Below are 21,072 nucleotides of genomic sequence, written 5' to 3'. Positions count from 1 at the left end.
GCTTTCTTCCTCTGCACTTGCTCCCCATCCGCCCTCACCCTCTGTCGCCCTTCCTGTGTCTCTGTGGTGGTGAATGATGCTTCAGTGTGGCGAAGACAGCTCAACACTGGCAATGTTGAGAGGAGGAAGAACACAGGCTCCAGCTGCCACTCGAGATGGCCCAGTGACCTCCCAGAGCTCTCCCCATCCTGCCTGGGCCTCTGCAGCCATCACTCCGCATTGTGTGGAATGGGACACAGGTGGACCATGTTCTTCCTTCTCCTTGTCACCCTCATGATGCGACCCAGCCCACTTGGAGACGGGTTGGCGCTGTGATCACACTGTGCCTTGGGGCCACCTGCTAAGCTTCCTAACAGATTTTGGGTCCTTGATTCGCTGCCTTCTGCAACAGTCACTCCGGATGACTTACTAATTCATTAGTTGTCTCTTCTCTAGAAAAACAGCTCAGAGCTACACACCTCCTCAGTCTGGCTCACTGCTGTGTCCCAGTCCCTGCAATGCGTGGTGGAGTCGAGGCTCAAGTGGGTCATGAGCTCATGGGTGGCAAATAGCAGGGGACGCAGCCTCCCTTCCCCAGGAGCCCAGGAAGCAGTACGCAGCGCCCTCTCTGTTCAGTATCTTAAATAAACAGTTTATTCAGGAGGAACAGTTAAAGAAAGCAATCATGGTGTGGATTACAAAAACAAACAAGCACAGCCTCTTCTCTAGGTTCAAAGGCGAGATGATCCTGTTGCTACAGGGACTGCCAGCCCCCAGCCGAATGTGAGTGGGCTAGTGTGTGTGTGTGTGTGTGTGTGTGTGTGTGTGTGAACACTGACGCACACACGTGCACACATGCACGCTGCCCACAAGGGGTGTGGACTGCAATGAATGACTGTGTGTCTGTAGTCGGGCCCCCTCCCTGCTCCCAAGCTAACAGTGGCTGTGTGAGACCCACAGCAGCAAAATCGAGGCCTTCATCCTTTCCTCCTCCCCCAAGCTCACACTCTGAGACCCCCAGCTCCTCCAGTGGCAGTCTGACCACCCTCAGTCACAAAGAGCCCCAGTGATCCTGTCAAGACATCTGGGGGAGGAGGGAAGAAACAGTCAGGGCACCAGATGTGTGGCTGGGTCCCCGCTCATAGGCTCCCATGTGACACTGTCCCGTTCCAGCAAGAAGCCACCCGAAGAGGCTGCTCCTGTGGATGCTAAGCAGCCACTGTGTCTCTGGGTCCAAACCCTCTGTAAGACTCCCAATCCTAAGAGGGGGTCCAAGCCCTTGTCAGAGGAGGAGGAAGGGGAATACACTAGTGGAACTGGCAAGCCCCTACCCCATAGATGGCCACTGGGGGACAGGGAAGAGACTGAGAGCAGATCGCTGTGGCAAAATGTAGCTAGCCTCCTTCTTGAAGGAAACACAGCAGGAAGGCCCAGGAAGCAGGCTGAAATGGTCCCTCAGATAGAAGCCCCACCCCCACCCCCCAAAGAATAAGGTAACAGTCGCAGAAAAGGCAGGTTCTGGAGCATGGTCCCGCCCAAAAGCGGTGCGGGTCAGGCCGGTGGCCCCGGGCCGGCCCATAGGCACGTGTAATAGATTCCCGGGCTGGCCCGAGTAGGCAGGGCAGGTCTCTGCTCTGCGCCTGCCTCGCTCCACCGCCCCTGCGTGAGGTATTGAGCTTGCCCTCCCCCCTCCCCCCAGCCCCTTGCTTACAGCTGCGTCCCCTCCCCCAAACACATGGGGTCACAGGTGGGGACCAGCCAGGCGGCCCTGCAGGGCCTTATGTGGGATCCAGCTCAAAGATCCCATCGCTGGTGGGGGTAGTGAAGAAGGAGGGTGGATCGGAGGCAGTGGACTCAGGACCTCCACTGTCCTGACCCCGGGCGCGCCTCTCCTCTAGGCGCAGGCTGCGTTCAAAGTCTAGCAGCTGCCCCATGAAGTTGAAGTTGGGCGAGATGTTAGACTTCTTCCGCTTGACCAGGTCATAGGCGTCGTTGAGTGAGAGGTGGAGTTTCTGCATGAGGTAGGCCACGGTGACGGTGACAGAGCGGCTGACCCCTGCCAGGCAGTGGACGAGCACCCCGCAGTTCTGGGACAAGGCCTCATCTAGGTGGGGAAGGGCAGGGAGACCCCCCAAAGGCAAGCATGAGTGAGGCCAAAGCCACGTGGCCTTGTGGAGTCGTAGTCTCCCTACCCTCCAATCCAGGGAGCCCTGCCTCCTTCACCCAAGGGCCACACTATCTCTGGGAATGGTGGCTAAGCCAGTGTGGAATTCTCTTGGGGGTGGGGTGGGCTGGAAAGGGAGGAAGGTCAGGGAGGACTCACCAATGAATGCAATGGCCTCCGGAAAGAACTGGGACAGGTTCTGGCTCCAGTGGTCAGAGATGGGGATCTGCTTGTAGTGGAAGTCACCATTCTTCTCAAAGAGGTTTGGGAGGTTGGGGGTGACATTGAGGATGTAGCGGATGCCAAGCTTGGCTAGGCTCTCCAAGTTGGCTGAATCTCGAGCACTGCCCAGGTATAGGTTGGGCAGGATCTGGACTGGGAAGGATGGCAGGAGCCCAGTTGGAGGGGGCGTGGTGCCTTCTGAATCCAAGCCACAGCTCATGGAGTCGCGATCAGCCTCAGACTCCACATCAGACAAGTCGGAGCTCAGGCACAGGCCACCCAGCCCCACAACGGGCGCTGGGCTGGGCATTGGGGTCATGCCTGAGCCAGCGCGGCCATTGAGGCTGGTTTCACACAAGTGGGGGCATTCTGCCTGAAATCTGCTGAAGCCACCTGTCCGGGGAGAAAGTGTAAGGGATCCTGTTAACCGGGCTTCCGGGGCAGCCACGTGTCCCTGGCTAAGGCTAGGGAGCCAGCCCTAAGGACAAGAAGAGGAGGCAGGTGCCAGGCCTCAACAGAGGACAACAGCCACCAGTTAAAGAGAAGGGCAGGTTCAGTTGTCAATTCTCTGACTGGGTATCTCCTGATCCAGTGTAGCCAAGAGGGATGAAGAGAGAGCGGAAGAAGTGGAGTGCCTGGTAGAGCGCATGTCATCCCACTGGTCTGCTTCTAAAGTTCCAAGAAGCCAGCATCTCCTTCACTGGGTTCTGCAGTTTTCCTGGCTGGGGGCAGGGCCTCGAAACCTGATACTTTCTCTATTTCTATATCCCCAATACAGCTCAATGACCTTTCTTGGTGATGGATTGATCAGGAGGTGGGGACAGCTGGTTTTATATGGTTCAGGAGAACCTTGGCCTGCTCTGGGTCTCTGGGGAGGGGGTGTCTGGTTTCACAAAAAGCCAAAAGATCTGGTCAGCCAGCCGTCCCACCGGTCACCCCAGGCCCTGCCATGACTGCGGCGGAGGCTGCTTCTCCAGGATACTCTGTCTAGCTCTCTGCTTTGTTTATGCCTCTCCTCTTCCAGAGCCTGAAGTTTCCCCCTGCTATGTGAGCCAGGCCCTCGGGGGAACAGAGGTCAAGACACAGGGCGCCCATGCTTGCTACTCCTGTTCTTGAGCATCTTGTGAACTAGGTCGGTCTCAGGCCAATTCTCCCCATGTTCCAGACTCAGAAACTTGAAAAGATGAAGGACTTGCCCAAGGCCATGCTTGGATTCAAGTCCTCACAAGACGCCTAGCAGGTTAATGGGGGGGGGGGAGGGAGGCAGGGGCTCCCCTCCACTTTACAGAAAGTAAGATGGAGCTTGCCTTGTGAAGTCCTCTGGGAAGTCAGGACCCGGGCGCCCCTGGCCTGAGTCCTAACGTGGGAGGCCACCCCCGACTGGTGCCCGCTCGCACCTACCCTGTAGGTAGTAGGCCAGGTAGCCTTCCTCACGCAGCTTCTGGAGCAGGGTGCCCAGCACCGACTCGGCCTCCCACTCTTCGACCTCGGCCTCTGCCTCTCCGCGCCGGCGCCGCCCCCCGCCCTGGTCGTACAGGAGCACCGGGGCGGGAGGGGGCGGCTGCAGCGGCGGCCCGGGCAGGAGCGCGCGCACCGACAGGCTCCCTCTCCGCAGGCGGCGCAGCAGCAGCGCGGGCAGGGCCACGCTCAGCGCCCCGCCGATGCGCGCCGACTCGTACAGCTCCCGGCTGCGGCAGTCCAACAGCAGCAGCCGCGGGCGCGGGCGCGGGGGCGACAGCTCCTGGCGCAGCCACAGGGGCGAGCGGCCCAGGCCCTCCATGGGCGTGCGAGGTCCTGCACGTCGGGCAGCGCGTGCTGGCGAGAGAAGGGAGGTGGTGAGCGCAGGGCCGTGTCCGCGGCCCGCCGAGGCCGAGCGGGCCGGTGGAGACGGGAAGTCCTGAAGGCAGGCGCCCGGAGTCCCCTCGGGGACATTCCTCCACCGCCGGCTCCCCTGCGCGCGCCCCACCCGCAGCGAGGACACGCAGGAGAGCGCCCCGGGAGGAGCACCCCCAGGTCACCACGGTGGCGCCGCTCCCTTCCCAGCTGGGGGAAGCGTGATGGGTACCCCAGAAGAGGGCTGAGTGTCTACCGGCCTCGTCAACCCTTTTTTGGGGGGTTCCCGTAGGCCTCAGCCCCTCTCCTTCACAACCCCCTTCTGAATCTCACTCTGCCCGAGCCCCATCACTCCCCCAAGTTCTATTTGGGGTAGGTGTGCGGGGACGGGGTTCAAAGCCTAGGTCGTCTCCACAGCCCGGCTGAGCAAGGGAACGAGGAGGTCACCGAGGTGGCGGGGTCCTCTAAGAGTCGACCGGGCCCCACTCCCCACCCTCCAGCAAAGAACAAAAGGAGAGACCTGGAGCGCGATCCGGGGGTAGACGGCCACACGTGGACGTCCTGGCCACGGCTAGTGCCACGGCAGGGAGCGGGTACGGTTCCCCGGCGGGGAGCCCCGGGCCCGGGCTCCGGGAGGGGCGGGGCGGGCGGCGGAGCAAGCTCGCACGTGGAAGATAGCCTCCCACCGCTCGCGCGCCGGCCGCTTCCTGGCACCGGGACCCAGCTTCCACCTAGGAAGCCCGTCTTCGGATGGACTCGGAGTAGCAGCTTCGAGGGGCGGGCTGGGGCGGGGCGGGGCGGCGGGGCGGGCTCAGAGGCCAGCGAGCCAACGGGCGCAAGTGAAGCAGCAGGGTGGGAGTCTCGAGTGGCAGGCTAGCTGGGGCTTCCACCAAGGCGGCACAGGGTCGGGTCAGAGGCCAAGGGCAGGTCGGGGGGCCCAGCAGGGGACCAATTGCAGTTCCCCTGCTCGGCGCCAGCCGAGTTCCTGGAGGCAGGGGGAGGGGTGGGGACAATAGCCCAGAGCCCCTGCCCCAGAAACTGCCTCAACTCGCACAGATATACTGGACCGCCCAATCCTCTGGGCAGCCCTAACTGGCTCCATCTGTACAATGGGCCAATCAGAGCCACTACTTTGGGCGGCCGTGGGATGCCACTGAAATCATAGGAGCACAGAGCAGCTCCAGAGCTCCCTACTCCCACCGGAGCTTCATTTACACACGCCTGATTAAAGAATTCTGGGCATCCAGCCCTAAACTGGAGCACTCTACTTTTACCACGGTAAATCAGTCGGAACCACCCGAGGCTCCTCCCACTTGCCTCCTTCCCTTGCCTTAAACACCCCTGGGATGGATGCGTCCAGAGGGTTTCTACTTCAATCTGTCCCCATCCTCATACTTTCTCTGTGTCCTGCACTGGCCATGGCTACAGAGGTCACCTTCACAGCTTCTGAAGCAGCCTTCCTACCTCCACCCTGCTCTATGCCAGAGCACCAGTCAGTAAAGCCTGGTGGCCTCCATCCTTCGCACAGGCACAGGTGATGATCAGGCGGGACCCACAGGGCCCGGTGCTCCCAGTCCAGCAGGATTGATCAACAATGAGCAAAGACACCACACAAGATATCAGGGAGATAAGTACTGACCATGTAAGGAGAGACAGGGAGACTTCTAAAAGGCCCATCTGGCCATGTGTCCTTTCCCTGCTTAATGCCCAAGAAAAGCAAATAACAGTGTTGAAGGAAAACATACAACAGATAAGATAAAGGTCACACAAAATAATCAAAAGGTTAAGACCCCGGGAGATAAATGGGTAAGAAACTCCAAAGGACTGCAAACTGCCCGAAGGAAGGAATGTGATGGGGTAAGAAATATTTGGGGGAAGGTTCAATCTCAGGCATGGAAGGAAAGGCAACTCAAAAAAACAAGGTAGCAATCCCCACTTACTACATTAGTAGAATGTTCTCAAAATGAGAACACCCAGTGTTGGCAAGGTTACTGTGAAACAGGTATGTTGTTCTCTTCCTGGGGGATTTTGTTTTGGTAGCACCCTCTTGGAAAGAAGTATAGCAATATGCATCAATAACTAGATAAGAAATAGCCACACTGCCAATTTCTGGGAATGTAGCCTAAAGAACCAAAGAAAGGAAAGTAGACCTGTCCACACAGAATGGACACCGCATTTAAAGTCACCTACGAGGGCAACATTTAGCATCACTGCTCTGTCCATTGAAAAGCCTCTTCTTACGAGTCAGGATTAAGATGCAAAGCTGTAGGAAGTGATCCTAGGGAAGGAGCCAGCCACAGAGAGTTAGCTCCCCTCAGAGGGGCCTCCAGTTTGGCCCCTCTCCTTCCAACCCTGCAGCGGGCCATCAGGTCAAGACTTGTGGGCCACATTTCACCGGGCCCCTGCTTCTAGGATGGCCACAATGCCTGCCTGCAGGGGTTCTGGGCACATGGGACTCTGGGGACACAGCCCCAGCCAGACATCCTTCCTATGTTGCATGGCCATGATCCAGGCCTGGCAATCTCCTCCTGGTCTCATAGACAAACCTGCAAGCTCCCTTTTCTGCACCTCCTCGGGCGGGGGAAGGGTGGTTTGGGAAAGCTGTGACATGAGCCATGTCTCCCTGTCTCAGCTGTAACTTCTCCATCTCTTACACCCTAGTCCTATAGTGGTCACCAGCTGCCACCTGGCCATGGTCACCCAGCCTAGGGACTGCCTCCAGACCCCATGCATCTGTGGGTGGTCAGGGGTTGAAGACACCGCAAAGGTTCTGCAGCATGCCAGCAGCAGGGCTAGGGCTTGGCCATGCCGTGGATGGGGGGTGGTGGCACGAGGCTATGGCTGGCAGGGTGCTAAAGATTCAGTATCCCACCTGCCCTACCCAGGAGGCTCGGTGTGCTTGGGTTGAGGATCATTAACCCCAGGGAAAGAGGCGCTCTGAGGTGTCCAGACATGCCCTCTGGAGAGGACTTCCTGGAGGAGGTGACAGGAGCTGTGCTGGGGATGAGCAAGGTAAAGGAGAGAGAAACGTAGATGTCAACAATCAGTCACACGTCTGCCCACACCTGGGCAGTTTTCCCCCTGCACCTAGTTGCAGCTCCCTGCGGGTAAGCCCCCCACGGGGACAAAGTGGGAGGGGATAAAGAGCGCTCAATCTCTAAAGTCAGTGTCCAGTGCCTGCTGTCCGCAGCGTCCGCAGCGCCAGCAACAGGACAAATGGGAACCTGTTGCCACCTCCGCACTGCAGGGCTCAGCGCAGCCAAGCCCCCCCCCCCCCAGCCGGACCCGCCCCCACCCAGGCCCCCTGCAGCGCCTGCTCAGGCGCGAGCCCCGCCCTACGGCAGCTCCCCCGGCGGGCGGCCAGGGCTCTTGGAGGCCACCGCGCTCCCGGGCCTCGCCTGGCTCTCTCCGGCGGGCGGGCGGAGCCAGGCGGCGCGCTCGCGACTCGCCGCAGGGTGGGCGCTGCGCCCACTGCCGCCCCCGCGGGTGCCCCCGGCCGGGCCAACGCCCCCGGGAGGCCGCCAGGATGCCGCCCCCCTGCAGGCCCCGCGCGTGCCGCTTGCACTCTCGGGTCCTGGGAGCCTCCGGAGAGCGGCGCCCCGCCTTCCACCGCCCCCCGCCCCAGAAATGCACTGTTCCCGCCTGGCGGAGTGGCAGGATTTCGGCTGTCGCGGCCGGGTCACATGGCCAGGAGCTCAACTCCCAGAGACAGCGTTCCTGCCAAATCCAGTGTCTTTTCCACCAAATCCACTTTCTGCTGGGAATGGCTTTCTGATTTTCCTGGTCGGGCTCCTCGCGGGACTGGGAGTTCCTCCAAGGCAGGAACGGGTGTGTGCCCGGCCCCAAGCTGGCCCCAGCCCCCATGCAGGGCCGGGCACGCGTGCCAGGGGCTCACGGAAGAAATGATCGTTAACAAAGAAGGCATGAATGAATGAAACCAATTGTTGCCTGGGGAGCCCAGGAGGGTGCTGCTCCGGCTTTTTCCTTCTGCCGATCTCACACTCCTCCCAGACACGCACAAGCACACGTGCACACATAGCCCTCCCCACAGCACACAAGCAGCCTGGGACACAAACAGTGCACGCGGACTCCTGCCCGTAAGGAAGCAGCCCACTACGTGTGGGCCGGGTAACTGGTGCCCCTTTGGTCCCAGCTGTGCCTCATCTATTTCAGTGCCTGCCTTTCTCTGCCCTCCCCCACCACCCGCGGCCCCTCAGCCTTCTCCATCTAAGTAACGTACCTTGGGCCTCAAGTGTCTGTCAGGCCAGTTCCTGGGGGAGTCTCAAGGTCTGTTTAGGGAGGGTGGAGGGTCCCAGGCTGGTGAGCCACTGCCTGGCAGGGATGCCACCAAATGCTGCAGCCCCAGGGCTTGTGTGCCAGGTGTTGGGGGGAGTGGTGGGAGGGACTCAGTGATGTGGTGGGGGTGTTGAGGGCTATTTGCGATGGGGGCGGGGCAAGATGCTGGAGAGCATGCTGCTTGTTGGGGTGCTGGGGATGCTGGAGGTGTCTGCCAGGGGAGTAGGGAGTGTCGGCCGCTGAGGTGTGCGTTTGTGGGTGGACTACAGTGTCTCTGGACTGGGGACGTGGGTGGGGTGTCTGTAATGGGCATATGGGAAGTTTGCGAGGATGGGGACAGAGTGGAGGGAGCTACGTTAGTGCAGATATGGCAGGATGGGCTCGAAGCGTGTGAGCACCTGGGTGGGCACTGGGGTGTGGCAGGGTTGGGGATGCGTGCTGGCATGAGTTGGAGACAGTGGTGAGTGGCGGGTCGGGGGGCTGCGGTGTGTGCGGTACAGGGACCAGGATGCGTGGTTTGTTCGCGCGCGACTGTGCAGCCGGTGGAAGTGGCCAGGGACATGGGAGGTGCACAGGTAGGATGCTGGCGTGTGCAGTGGTAAGACCCAATGGGTCTTGCAGGGGTGCTCGCTTCAGCCCGTGGAGATGTGCTTGGCAGGACTTTGGGGGTGCAGGGTGGAGGAAGACGTGGGGGGGGCAGCCAGGCAGGGTGGGGGTGGGGTTGGGGGCCCTGGCGGCGCGTGCTCTGCTCACCTCGGCTGGGCTCAGCTCCCGTCAGGGCTCCGTGCGTCGCGACCGGGAAGTTTCCGTAGCTCGGGCACTGGGAAGCGCCACTGCTACCTCCGAACGCCACCAGAGCTCCGGGCGGCGGCCTCGCCGGGAGCTTAGGGGCTGCCGCCACCGCCGCCAATGCAGTGGAGGGAAACTCCAAATCCCGCCTCCGCCGCCGCCTCCGCCACCGCCGCCTCCTCCTCTCCCGTCGCGGTCTTCTCCGCCCCCAGCCCAGGAGGGGCAATGTCGCCAGCCGCGCAGGGAGGGATTGGGGAGGGGCCGCGGCCTGCCCAGCATCTCCTGCGTCCCACGCCCCCATCAGCTTTCCTCCCACCTGCAAGCTTCCAGTCGTCCCCAATCGCAAATAGTGCTGTTACGTGTGTGTGTGTGTGGGGGGGGTGGTCTGCAAGCTTGGGTACCAGAGTGTGTGTGGGACCTTAACCTAGGCTGCGATTGGGAGGGACAGCAAGATGCATTGCGAAGTCTACACTGGCATCCCTGATTCCAGCAGAAGTGAAGGGGTCCATTGAGGACTTGCTATGGCTTGGCCCACAGAGCCACCTCCCATCCCTGCAATGCACCGGGTCCAGCTGACAGCGCTGCAAGTGCCCCCACCCAAGTCCTCCTGTACAATTTTCTCTCATTCTCACATGTCGGGTTTTGTCTAATAGGAATAACATGAGAGCCTCAGTGCCTGGAAGGGGTGGGGCCAAGATGCTGGAGGAGGGGCTAGGAGCATGTGGGGAGGAAGATGTTGGCACCAGGTCCCATATGCTTCCCTCTGCATCAAAGGTCCCAAGCATTCCCACCCAAGGACTTCATTTGAGACTCAGACTAGTTCCCGAAGTCAGAAGTGAGTGTTCCCATGCCATAGCTAGGTCAATTGAGATAGTGGTGGTGGGGGTTGCCCAGTAATGTGGCAGAGCCCAGAGCCTCAACTGGCTGAGTACAAGATAGGCCCTTGTTCCAGCTTTGTGGAAGAAGGGAGAGGCAGAAACAGGGCCATGGGTGAGCTGAGGCTTAGGAAGTTCTACACTGGGCAGATGCTGAGAACCAGCCTGTGGCCCAAGGTGCCCAAGGGCTGGCTCCTCTGCCCGGGATGGACAGAATTGGACGAGGCCAGGCAGAGCTGGGATGCCAGCAGCACCATGAAGGGAGGCCTGGCTGCCCTGTTTGGTGGCTTGTGTCCACAGCAGTGCAGAATTCCTCTGAGTCATTACCCCTGCAAGAGGGAGGAAGGTGGCAGCTTTGCTTCCATGCACCCAAGTCCCTGGCCCATCTCTGGTCTGTACATTTGGGGAGAGAGCTGAGACCCTGTGAACCCCTGGGTGAATTTTGCTGTACATTCCAGAAAATGATGCATGAGTCAGGGAAGAGAGTGGCTGCCACCAGCCTGACATGACCACTTTGCCCCAGAGCCCTGACCGCCCCTCTTCACCTCAGCTTGAGCAGTTCAGCTCCTCTTAGAGGGAGGCCAGCCTTCCCACCTTCATCCTGCTAGGGAGGGGTCTTTGGCTGGCAGCCAACCTTCTCTCTGGACCATCCCCAATGGAACGGGGGTCTGTGCCCATGATTCTGTGCTGGCAAGCTCACTGCTGCTAGCTCCACATCTCTTTACCAGTCCCCACTGCCACTTGTTCTGATGTTATGGGACCTTTCCTTAGAAATGGATAGATGATGAACACTGTACCCTATTGCAATGGACCTTTTCTCTGTCCATACAGGAAAATCCACAGGGGCAAGAAAGATCAGGCTAGCCCTGCCCCTCCCATTTGCAGGGGACATAGGACACTTGCGTGGTGAACGGATTCAAAGGTGGCACTAGGCAGATTCATGACCACCCTTTCCACCTGCACTCCCGTGACTTAGGGCCAAGACACTGGGGCAGTTATGCTTGGATCGGCTAGAGCTGTCCCCATCCCTGTCCCTGCAAAGCACCCACTTCAGGCCTCCCAAAGGGGCCACTGCTTTTCAAGCAACAAGAACCACCTATTTTCACAAGAGAATAAAGCCAAAGTCCAGGAGGGGTTGGAGACACCTGGGCGATTGAAGGTGCCAGGCCCAGACCTGCTTGGCTTCTGGAAATAGAGAACCCTCTTCATCTCCAGGAACTTTTCTGGATTATCAAGGCCCAGTCTGTGCTCTGTTGGGGACTGGGGAATAAAATGCTGAACCTTTATGAAGAAGACCTGAGTTCAAGTTCCTAAAATTGCTGAATTGGGGGCATGGGTGGCTTTCATCTTAAGTCCTGCTTGCTCCCAGAAAAACCTCAGCTGAGGTGACTGGTCAGCTCAGCCCTTGCCCTGTCTATGCTATCTCCCTTGAGTGCATTCTAGTCCCTCTGCTGCCTGCAGGCCCAAGGCACTCAGCACTAGCCCAGGGCTACCAGCAGGTCACTTCCTCCCTTTCCCTTCTTCCATTCCTCGGGGATGGCCTTCAGGAGGTGACAATCTTATTACCTTCCATAGCCCATGCCCTCCTAAACCTCTCAGGTAACAGCCGAAAGACACTGAAAGTAGCCCCAGGAGCCTGCAGCCCCAGGCCAGGAGGAGCAAGGATGACAGGCCTTCCTTGGGGGGTAGATATGATGTCTTCAGCCTGACATGTTTGGCCTAGTTCTGTCACTCCATGATGTGGTGGCCCTTTGGCTAAGGACATCTATATCTTTTAAGGCTTTTAAGGTACACTTTCTTTGGGTTCACATTCAGGGCCACTCTTCAGGCAACTGCAGCCCTGGGAGGAGCATAGTCCCCATGCTGGGCTGAGAAGGGGCTTCCATCTGTCCTGGGTCTTTGGCTTTATCCTGGCTCCTCCAAGCAACTCTATCCTCAAGGGTGCTGGGCTCTAGGCCAAAGGCTTCCCACGAGGAATCCCTGCTCACACCTTTGGGTCAGTGCTTAGGTGCAAACACACCTAGGTTTTCTTTCTGGGTGACCACTGGGTTCCCCCCGAGAGGAATACCTGAAGCCTGAAGCCATCTGCTGACATCACGGGTGTGCCTGTCTGCCATGGCATCGCTTAGCTCAACCCCTCCCTTGGCCTTCACTCCTGATCTCCAGCACTTCAGCCAACATCTTCTAGATGGACCTTGCTACTAGTCACCATGCCACCAGGACCATGCCAACCTGTTCTTGGTGGTTTCCATCAGGACTACGCTACGAAGTGGCCCCTGGTGGCAGCTCCCTACGCTGTACTTGCAGACGGGGTCCAAGGCAGGCCAGGCAGGCAGCAGAGCCCGAGGGTTGCTAGCGCCAAGCAGGGACAGGAGGGAGGCGAGAGGAGAGGTGGTGGGGAGCAGGGTGTGTGTGGGGGGGCTACCCACCATGGTGATTGATTTCTTGAGGGCAGGACCTCAGGAGCCAGGTTCAATAACCTGGTTATAACCCCCCGGGCCATCCACACAGGCTCCTGGTCCTTGTCCTCCCAAGAAGCTGTGCGGGTATCTGGATCTGCATTAATGATGACATAACCCTTTTACCCGGAGGGAGCCAGCCACCCACACCCACTGTCTGGACAGGCAAAGGGAGGTGAGGGGAGGCAGAAGCCATAGCTACCTGCACTGAAGAGTGGGGGGGCAGTGACTTTCTGGCTTATTCAAGTAAAGTCAGGGGCTGAGTGAGGCCAAGGAGCCACCAAAGAGGGAAGGATAGGGCCAGGGAGGACTAAACAGATGCATGCCCTGCACCCCTTCCTCAGACCTCTACCCCCGTGGCTCTGCGTCTGTGTGCAGCTTATCAGGTTTTCTGCTCACATGTCTGTGTGCATCTCCCACCCCGGCCAGGAATGTGTCTTGCCAGTTAGGCCTGCTCATCACAAGAAACAAGACGTACTGTGAAGTGAGCGCTCTCTGCCTGAGATGTCTGTGGGAGTGGGGGAGTGGCTCCTGGAGAGAGCGCGGGGGGTCCTTGCAGCCCTAAGCACCCCAATTGTCTTGCCTGTAGGCTCCCCCGGTGACCTCCTTGTCCAGCTATTCCTCTCCTCCGCCATTGCAAGACTCGGGGCTCCTTTGGCTTCCTGCACCCTGCCAGTCATGATCTGTCCAGCCAGAGGCGTACCCAAAGCAGAAGCCGAGCTACAGGTGCCCCAAGTGACCTTCTAGGCAAGGAGGCTAAGCTGACTGAGATAGGTGGCCTCCAGGAGGGCCTGCCATGTTGTCATGCTTCTAACCTGCCTGCCCTTTGACCACCACTGCCTCCGTCTGAGCTTTCTGCTGTGTGTGTGTGTGTTGGCCCCCTTCACAGGCTCTTGAGTAATGATGACAGCAGTTCAAGGGACAGATAAAGGTCTCTTCGTTGTGGCTATGAGGATGACAGGTGGTGACAGGGTGCCTGTGTTCTCACTCAGTCCTTCTCACAGCTCCTGATGTAACTTACAGATGAGGAAAGTGAGGCGCAGAGAGAAGTGACGCAGTCAATCCCCTCCCCAGCAGTCAAGGGAGTCAGGGGTAGAATGACGCCAGTCAGGCCTCAGTCTGTACAGAGGGGAGTGGCCTGTGCCCTCTGGGCCTCGGGTTAGTCTTTCCCACAGGCTTGGGGCCTCTGGGCCCCCTCCCCCTCAAACCCACCTAGCCAGTGGAGCAGGAAGAACACAGCTCCCTCTGCTCTGGATACAGATTGGTGCATAGAGCCGGGGCCACAATGGGGAATGCCAAAACGCCCAGCAGCAAACCCCACCAAGTGGAGTCCCTGGCACAGGCACCCTAGCCTGGCAGAGGGCGTAATTCTAACAGAGGGGTACCCTCACTGCACCCTCCCCACTTTCCTACTGAGAGGCCTTCCTGCCACAAGGAAGGCTCAGGATATTTCTGCCAACTCTGTGGGGATTTTCTGTCTAAATTTAGCGAGCAGCTATTACCCCTCAGTACCTGCTTCCCACATCAGTAACTGATTGGTGTTCTGAGAGCACCCTACAAGGAACATGCAGATGCCATGCCGTGTGACCTGCTCATCCCTGGGGCCAGCCCCTGGGCAGAGAGAAGGTGGGGTGAGAGGAGGGCAGAGACAGAGGACAGTGAGACACGAGGGAGGCAGGCAAAGATCAGCTAACCCCTGCCTGAGAGATGCCAAGGGTGGGGCACCTCCAACCAGCTTCCCTCTGAACCAGGCCCTCCCAGTGAGGAATTGTGATGTCACTGGACCCTTTCTGGGGGCCCTCACTGCACTGCTTTCACATGTTGAGCTGTCTTCAATATAGCTGCCTAGTTTGTGCCCAGAGCCACTGTGTGATCACGAGAGAAGGGGAGAAGGGAGGGCATGATGGCTCTGGGAACAGAGGTCCGAGATTCGATCTAGGGGTTGGAAGCTTCCAGGGGGAGCTGCTGTGGCCCACATGGCATGGGACCATGAGAGTGACCCAGAACTCAGTCTGTCAACTTGCAACCCGAGCTCTTGGGTTGCCAAGCTGGAGATCTGGCCAGAGCCATGAGGACTGTGGTTCATGGGGCCCCGGCGAGGAAGGGAGGGCGAAACAGAAAAGCCCAGACTACGAGCTTCAGAGGACATTTCAATGGTCAGCTTGGGACTGGCTGATGGAGGAGTGATCTGGGCTGTCCAAGAGGAAAGCAGTGCAGATGGCTCAGCGGTAGGGAAAGCTTCCTGGTGTGTGAATACAGGGAGGCCTGGAGGGAATAGCCGGGGGCCAAGGCTGTTGGGCCTCACTGAATGTTCCTTCAGGAGCTTGGTATGCACCTCCCCTGCCCATGCCAGAGTCATGCCTTGGAGGTCTGATGTGGAAACTCCTCAGATCCTCTGGGGCTGGTGGCAGACCAATCTTTACACCTACACCTATTTCTTCTTCTGGCTTATTTATTTATTTGACAGAGAAAGAGGCAGATAGAGAGAGAGAGAGAGAGAGAGAGAGAGAGAGAGAGAGAGAGAGAGAGAGAGAATGGGCGCTCCATGGCCTCCAGCCACTGAAGATGAACTCCAGATGCATGCGCACCCTTGTGCATCTGGCTAACGTGGGTCCTGGGGAATCGAACCCGGGTCCTTTGGCTTTGCAGGCAAACGCCTTAACCACTAAGCCATCTCTCCAGCCCTCTTTTGGCTTTTTAGTGCATGTGTCTGTGGTATGTGAATGCATGCTCATATGAGTGTTGGCACACATGTGTGCAGGGCCATGTGCATTTGTGTGTGTGTGTGCACGTATCACTTTTCAATTGTTTTTTGGTTGTTGTTTATTTTCATTTATTTATTTGAGAGTGACAGGCAGGTAGGGAGAGAAAGAGGGAGAGAGAGAGAGAAAAGGAGAGAGAGAGAATAAATGGCTGCCCCAGGGCCTCCAGCCATTGCAAACGAACTCCGGACACATGTGCCACCTTATGCATATGTCTTACATGGGTCCTGGGGAATCAAGCCTCGAACCGAGGTCCTTAGGCTTCACAGGCAAGCACTTAACCGCTAAGCCATCTCTCCAACCTTTATTTTTTTTTTAAGGCAGTGTCTCACACTGAACCTAGAGCTCACTGATCTGGCTGGACTCGATAAAGCAAATGCTGGAGATCCTCTGGTCTCTGTCTCCCCAGCGCTGGGATTAAAGGCGTGTGTTTGCAAGCTGTCATGTTTGTGCAGCAAGAACTTTGCTGACGGAGCTAACTCTGAAGGTCCTTTTTGTGTTGTCGCGCAGCCCAGATTGGCCTTGCTCTCATCCTCCTTCTTCTACCACTTGAGTACTGGTATTATAGGCGTGTACCACTACCCCTGGTGTTTTACACAAACACAGCAAACCCCTCCAGCGTGTCCCAGAACCTCATGGAGCCTCAACAGGGGCTCAGGTTCCTGGGAAGAGGCTGGCACCTGCTGACAACGTCTGGCTTGATCTCTCAAGCCTGTGACCTCATAGCTTGAATTGGTACTACCTGTCTTTGATGGGGGTAAGTGGTTGATGATTTGTTGTTTTTGGAGGTGGATGGCTGTTGAGACTTTCTATCTTCCATCTTGGAGACATCACTAGACCACCAATGTCAAGGAGTAGGGATGTCCCCGCTCCTCAGAGAGCACTTCCCTGTACCATTGACCACTGCCCACATGATAACCTATAACCCCAGGGCTCCGACTTGGGGCTTTTATGCCCAGGTGCTCTCTGGGTGGTTTTCTTTGAATCACGTCCAGAACGTCACAAGTTACCACATCCCAGAGGCAAACCTCATGTGCTATTTCAGTGACAGCCCCATGTACTTCCTGTCTGCCTGTACCAAAGGGCAGTAGCTGTCTGCCTGGAAAGGCTCTGCAGGCTACAGAGATCTTGACGCCAGAGCAAGGGAACTGGTGCTTAGTTCTCTTCCTCTTAGCCAAGCCTGCCTATCCCTGAAGGGTCTCATTATGGTGTCCCTTTTCTTTTGCCATCTCTGTACAGCTTCCACCCCCTCCCTGGCTACCAGACTTCTGTCCATCTGACCTCCCTAAATGGCTCTCCAAAGTTTCCTGAGGCTGCAGGGATGGCTTAGTGGTTAAGGCGTTTGCCTGCAAAGCCAAAGGACCCAGGTTCAATTCCCCAGGACCCACATTAGCCAGATGCACAAGGGGGCACACGCATCTGGAGTTTGCTTGCAGTGGCTGGAGGCCCTGGTGCGCCCATTCTCTCTCTCTCTCTTCCTTTTTCTCTGTCAAATAAGTAAATAAATAGTAAAATATTTTTAAAAAGCTTCCTGAGTATCTCCATACTGCCACTCATCCATGCCCTCCAAACAGAGCCCCTTCAGCTGCTGGATTCCAAGCTCTGCCTGTAGGTGCTATGCTCAGGACAATAGAAGTTCTCCTTTCCACTCTGCCTTGGCTGCAGGTCTACTCCTGGCACCTTGGCATGAGCTCATGCCTCCCTCTCACCATGTTTCCAACCTCAGGGCTGATGGCTCTGACAGGGGAAGGGTAAGGGGGCTGGGGAGTAGGCAGGGCTGGGCTGGAGCCCAGAAGGGACTAAGCTTTGCCATCCTATCAGCGCACTGTTGTCCTTCTGGCCACCTGGCATCTAGGCTCAGGAAGCTGGTCAACCTCTCCATTTGTGCCCTTGACCCCATCTGCTCAGGTCTCCTCCTGTGCCATGCCACCCTACTAACTTTGCATTGGCATACACACACACCACCTTCTCTTCCTCACCAAGGCCCCTGCATGTTACCTCACTCTGATTCGCCAACTTTCGGCCCCAGGGGTGCACCCGCCTGATTTCCTTTCCTTTTCCCCCATTTTTCCAGGCTCCTAGCTTTATTTATTTATTTATTTGAGGTGGGGTCTCACTCTAGCTCAGGCTGACCTGGAATTCACTATATAGTCTCAGGGTGGCCTTGAACTCACAACGATCCTCCTACCTCTGCCTCCTGAGTGCTGGGATTAAAGGCGTGCGCCACCATGCTGGACAGATACATGCGACACTTTGTGCATCTACTTTTAATTGTGTACTGGGGAATCAAACATGGGTTGTTAGCTTTTGTAGGTAAGCATCTTAACCACAGAGCCATCTCTCCAGCCCATGGCTCCTGGCTTTTCTTTTTCTCCTTGCACTCATTTGTCCTAGATCTCTGTCTTGGGCTTCGTGTCTTCATGGTTCCCTTTACATGCCCTCACTGGTTGGCCTCTGCTTTTTTCCTGGGTCATAGTTGTGATATCACAGTCTTTGGGTGTCCTGCTCATAGCTCCCACTGTCAGCTGGCCATTGCCATCTGGAAGCCCCGTTGCACTTCAGATTCATGGTCATCTTTCCACACCCTCAGCTTGGGAGACACCGTGTATTTCTCTCTATCACCCCTACATACTGCCAGATTCTGGTGCTTTGACCACTGCAAGGCTGTGAACGGCAACCCTGCAGCCCTGTCAGACCCTATCCTTGCTTGTCTGCACATCTGCATCAGCCCCTCCTTAACATGGCCTTTTCCCAGATCCAGCCCTCACCCCACCCCAAAGCCAATGTGATTGTCCTGAGACAGCTGTCTCAGCTACTCCTCCCCTCAGGGCCCCTTAATGGTCCCTTGTGGCCTTGAGGACAAAGTCCAGTTTGTAGGCCCTGAATGATCTTGTTCCTGCACCCCTCTGGCCTCCCCTCTCCCACCTCCTTCCCAATCCTATTCCAGCCCTAGCTCTCAATTTGCAGTTTGCAGAATGTACCCAGGATGTCTAGTGTTCTTTGCCTCATTCTAAACGAGGTCACATTCTGAGACTCCAGATGGACGGACCCATGTTTTGTGGGCCACTAGACTTTAAACAGTTCTCCTCCTACCCTCCAAATTCATGTCAACATCATGTGCAGAATATTTTCACTCCATCCCTTTCCCTAAAACAATTACTGCTCTGCCTGCCTTGCATATGGCTCGCCCCTGGACCTGCCAGGCTCTGCTGGATGTGGTTGTCTGTCTCCAGCATCCTGCCCTAGCCAGGCTCCTGGGCGGATTCCAGGAGGAGATAGAACCCAGGAATGAAAGGAGTCGAGAGCCTGGGACCCTTTCCCTGTAGTATCTCACCCCTGCCAAGGCTGTGCATGAGATGGGCAGCATAATAGGCAAGTAGTTTCAGGCAAGGCCTGGGCTGGGGGCCAGCAATGGATGCCCTGAGCTCTGCCACCCTTCCTGGAGGAGGAGGGGGCAGTGGTATAATGCAACCATTGGAGGCACGGCCTCCTTGAGAGACCGACCATGTTAGGGTCTCTTCCAGGGAAGAAAGGGGTGAGCATGCCCCTTCTACCATTCGTGGTTTCTCCCCCAGCTCTCCTGAAGATGAGTGTCAGGAACATGTGAGACAAGCTGAAGGGTGGGACTCCGATACCTCCGCTTCCTCCTGGCGTTCCTGGTGCCTGCATTGCTTCTCCTTCCTCCCCAATGGCTCCACAGACCTGGGCATGTGCCTCTTGTGTTACCTGGCTTCCCTCCCTGTATCATCAAAGCTTTCCTGCCTGCTGCCACTTGTGCTAAGCTGGCTGGTGAGTGTGTGGCTGCCGAGGCAGTAGGCCCAAACACAGCAGGTACCCCTAATATGCCTCTCGAGTGAATGACCTGGAGTTGGGCTAACCATGTCACCTCACATACATCTTCAGGGCACCTCACTCTCACCCTAGCCCTGACCTAGACAGCGAAGGCCTAGTCAGGCCTAAACAAACATAGGCCTTGTTTCTAAGAGACTTCTGCCCGTCGGTGGTACTTCTAGAACATGCCCCTGTCCCAGCTCAGCAGCCTCCCGTGGCTGTTGCCATTTTCCACATGACTCCAAATTCCTGGGAGGGTCCAGTAGCTGACTCCAGACCCTTGTCTCTTACGCTCTAGTGTGCCCTAGAGCCCGGGGGCAGCATCTGGCAGCCTTTGGTACAGGGGAGATTCTCTGGCCTTTCTGATGCAAGCTTTCCCTCAGCCGCCTCTCCTGACCTGCCCATCACCATTGCTGCTCCATCGGTTCTCCTTCTAGGAAGGCACCTTAAAATGTCTGTCAGGGGCCCCTGGGCCTTCTCAGTGCAGCCCCAGCTTCCCTCTTCCCCAGCCTCCGTGTTCTTACCTTCTACCCTCTCCGTTGCTGCCCAGGGGGAGGTGGGCTGTCTTGGGAGGCGAGTGTGCGCTTGCCAAGTCCTGGCTGGCCACAGACCTCCCCTGTCTCCCTCAGCTGGCCGACCCCCCAGGTGCTGCAGGAGGAGGACGAGCCGACATGGCATCGCATTGGTGGTCCCCGGGACACCTCTGCCACAGGTTCTGTGACCAGTCAGCTGCAGGCCTCCGTTACTGAGGAAACCACAACCTCGTGTGAGCGCTCGTTGTCAGGGATCTGTGAGGGACAGGGCTCCTGGGCGGCTGAGCAGAATCCCACTGCCCAGATGCACAAGTGTGCGTGGAGCGCTGTGGATGTCCTGGGAAGAGCCGGGGCGGGGGGGGGGGGGACGAAGCAGTGACAGGACTGTCCCTGTCCAGTGCTCCAGGCTTCTTGTGCATCCCCAAGACCAGGGGACAAGGCTGGCACGCAGATCTACAGGCAGATAATGACAGGGTAGACACATATGCTTGTGCACAGGTGCTTCCTGTACCATTGACGAAGACTGAGAAGGAGGCTGCTAATGTGAGAACCCGAGGCTTGGGGGAGAAGACTGAGGGCTCGGACAAGTCTCGGTGTGCTTTCTGGGAAGGAAAATGGCAGAAACAGCACACAAGGAAGCAGTCGGCCACTGAGAGCAGAAACAGCAATAGGAAGGTGAGGGACAGCGAGAGAGGAGACTGAGCCACCAGATTACTGTAATGTAATATAGAATATGACGTAACAGGGAAAGGCTAAAATTCTCTGCCATAACCTTCTTCGAGAGCTTGTTATGTTGAATTTCATATGGCGAGGCCCTTACTCCTAGTACCTGTGACTGTGACTGCATTTGGAAATTGGCTCCTTGCTGATGCGCCAGCAGGATGAGGTCAGACAGGGGTAGGATGGGCCCCTAATCCATTAAGACTGCTATCTTTACAAAAGAGGGGAATTTGGACACAGACGTAAAGGAAAAATGCCATGTGAGGATGGAGGCAGAGATCTACAAGCCAAAGAAAGCCAAAGGTCACCGGCAAACCAGCAGAAGCCAGGCTGAGGCCAGGGACAGAGCATTCTCTTCAACCTTCAGAGGCACAGTGGCCCTGTCAATACTCAGGTCTTGGACTTCTGGCCTCTGGACTGAGAAAGAATAAATAAAAGTCTGTTGTTTTAAGCTTTCTTGTGGATAATATTTTGCTTTAGCAAACCATTCCAGAACTTTTCTGTTTTCACAATACTTTATCGTATATCACTTGACTCTAACATATCCATATGAAGTAGTTGGTCTTAGAGTTTCACAGATGGGAACACTGATTTGAAACATTTGAAGGG

The 21,072-nt window shown here is 57.1% G+C and overlaps 1 protein-coding gene across 2 annotated transcripts; it reads right to left on the bottom strand.

Annotated features, from left to right (window-relative positions):
- Positions 1–1,687: 1,687 nt before the first annotated feature.
- Dusp9 (dual specificity phosphatase 9) lies at positions 1,688–9,378 on the bottom strand. Of its 2 annotated transcripts, none has more exons than XM_045140539.1 (4): positions 9,248–9,378; positions 3,767–4,180; positions 2,303–2,758; positions 1,688–2,083 (listed from the first exon to the last, which is right to left on the bottom strand). In XM_045140539.1, the coding sequence occupies exons 2-4, from the start codon at positions 4,143–4,145 to the stop codon at positions 1,758–1,760; spliced, it is 1,161 nt and encodes a 386-aa protein (XP_044996474.1). In that variant the 5' UTR covers positions 4,146–4,180; positions 9,248–9,378; the 3' UTR covers positions 1,688–1,757. The 2 variants fall into 2 exon arrangements, with proteins under 2 accessions (XP_044996474.1, XP_004672125.1); XM_004672068.2 differs by lacking the exon at positions 9,248–9,378 and adding an exon at positions 8,439–8,580.
- Between the last annotated feature and the right edge of the window lie 11,694 nt (positions 9,379–21,072).

This window comes from Jaculus jaculus, chromosome X (genome assembly GCF_020740685.1).
Source record: "Jaculus jaculus isolate mJacJac1 chromosome X, mJacJac1.mat.Y.cur, whole genome shotgun sequence".
NCBI lineage: Eukaryota > Metazoa > Chordata > Mammalia > Rodentia > Dipodidae > Jaculus > Jaculus jaculus.
This window is presented reverse-complemented; position numbering and strand designations above follow the sequence as displayed.

Excerpts from the sequence above, each read along its gene's own strand:
- Dusp9 (XM_045140539.1), bottom strand. The coding sequence starts at position 4,145 with ATGGAGGGCCTGGGCCGCTCGCCCCTGTGGCTGCGCCAGGAGCTGTCG. Across the intron at positions 2,759-3,766 it reads CCTGGCCTACTACCTACAGG|GTGGCTTCAGCAGATTTCAG; the intron begins GTAGGTGCGAGC and ends CTCCCCGGACAG. Across the intron at positions 2,084-2,302 it reads GGAGGCCATTGCATTCATTG|ATGAGGCCTTGTCCCAGAAC; the intron begins GTGAGTCCTCCC and ends TTCCCCACCTAG.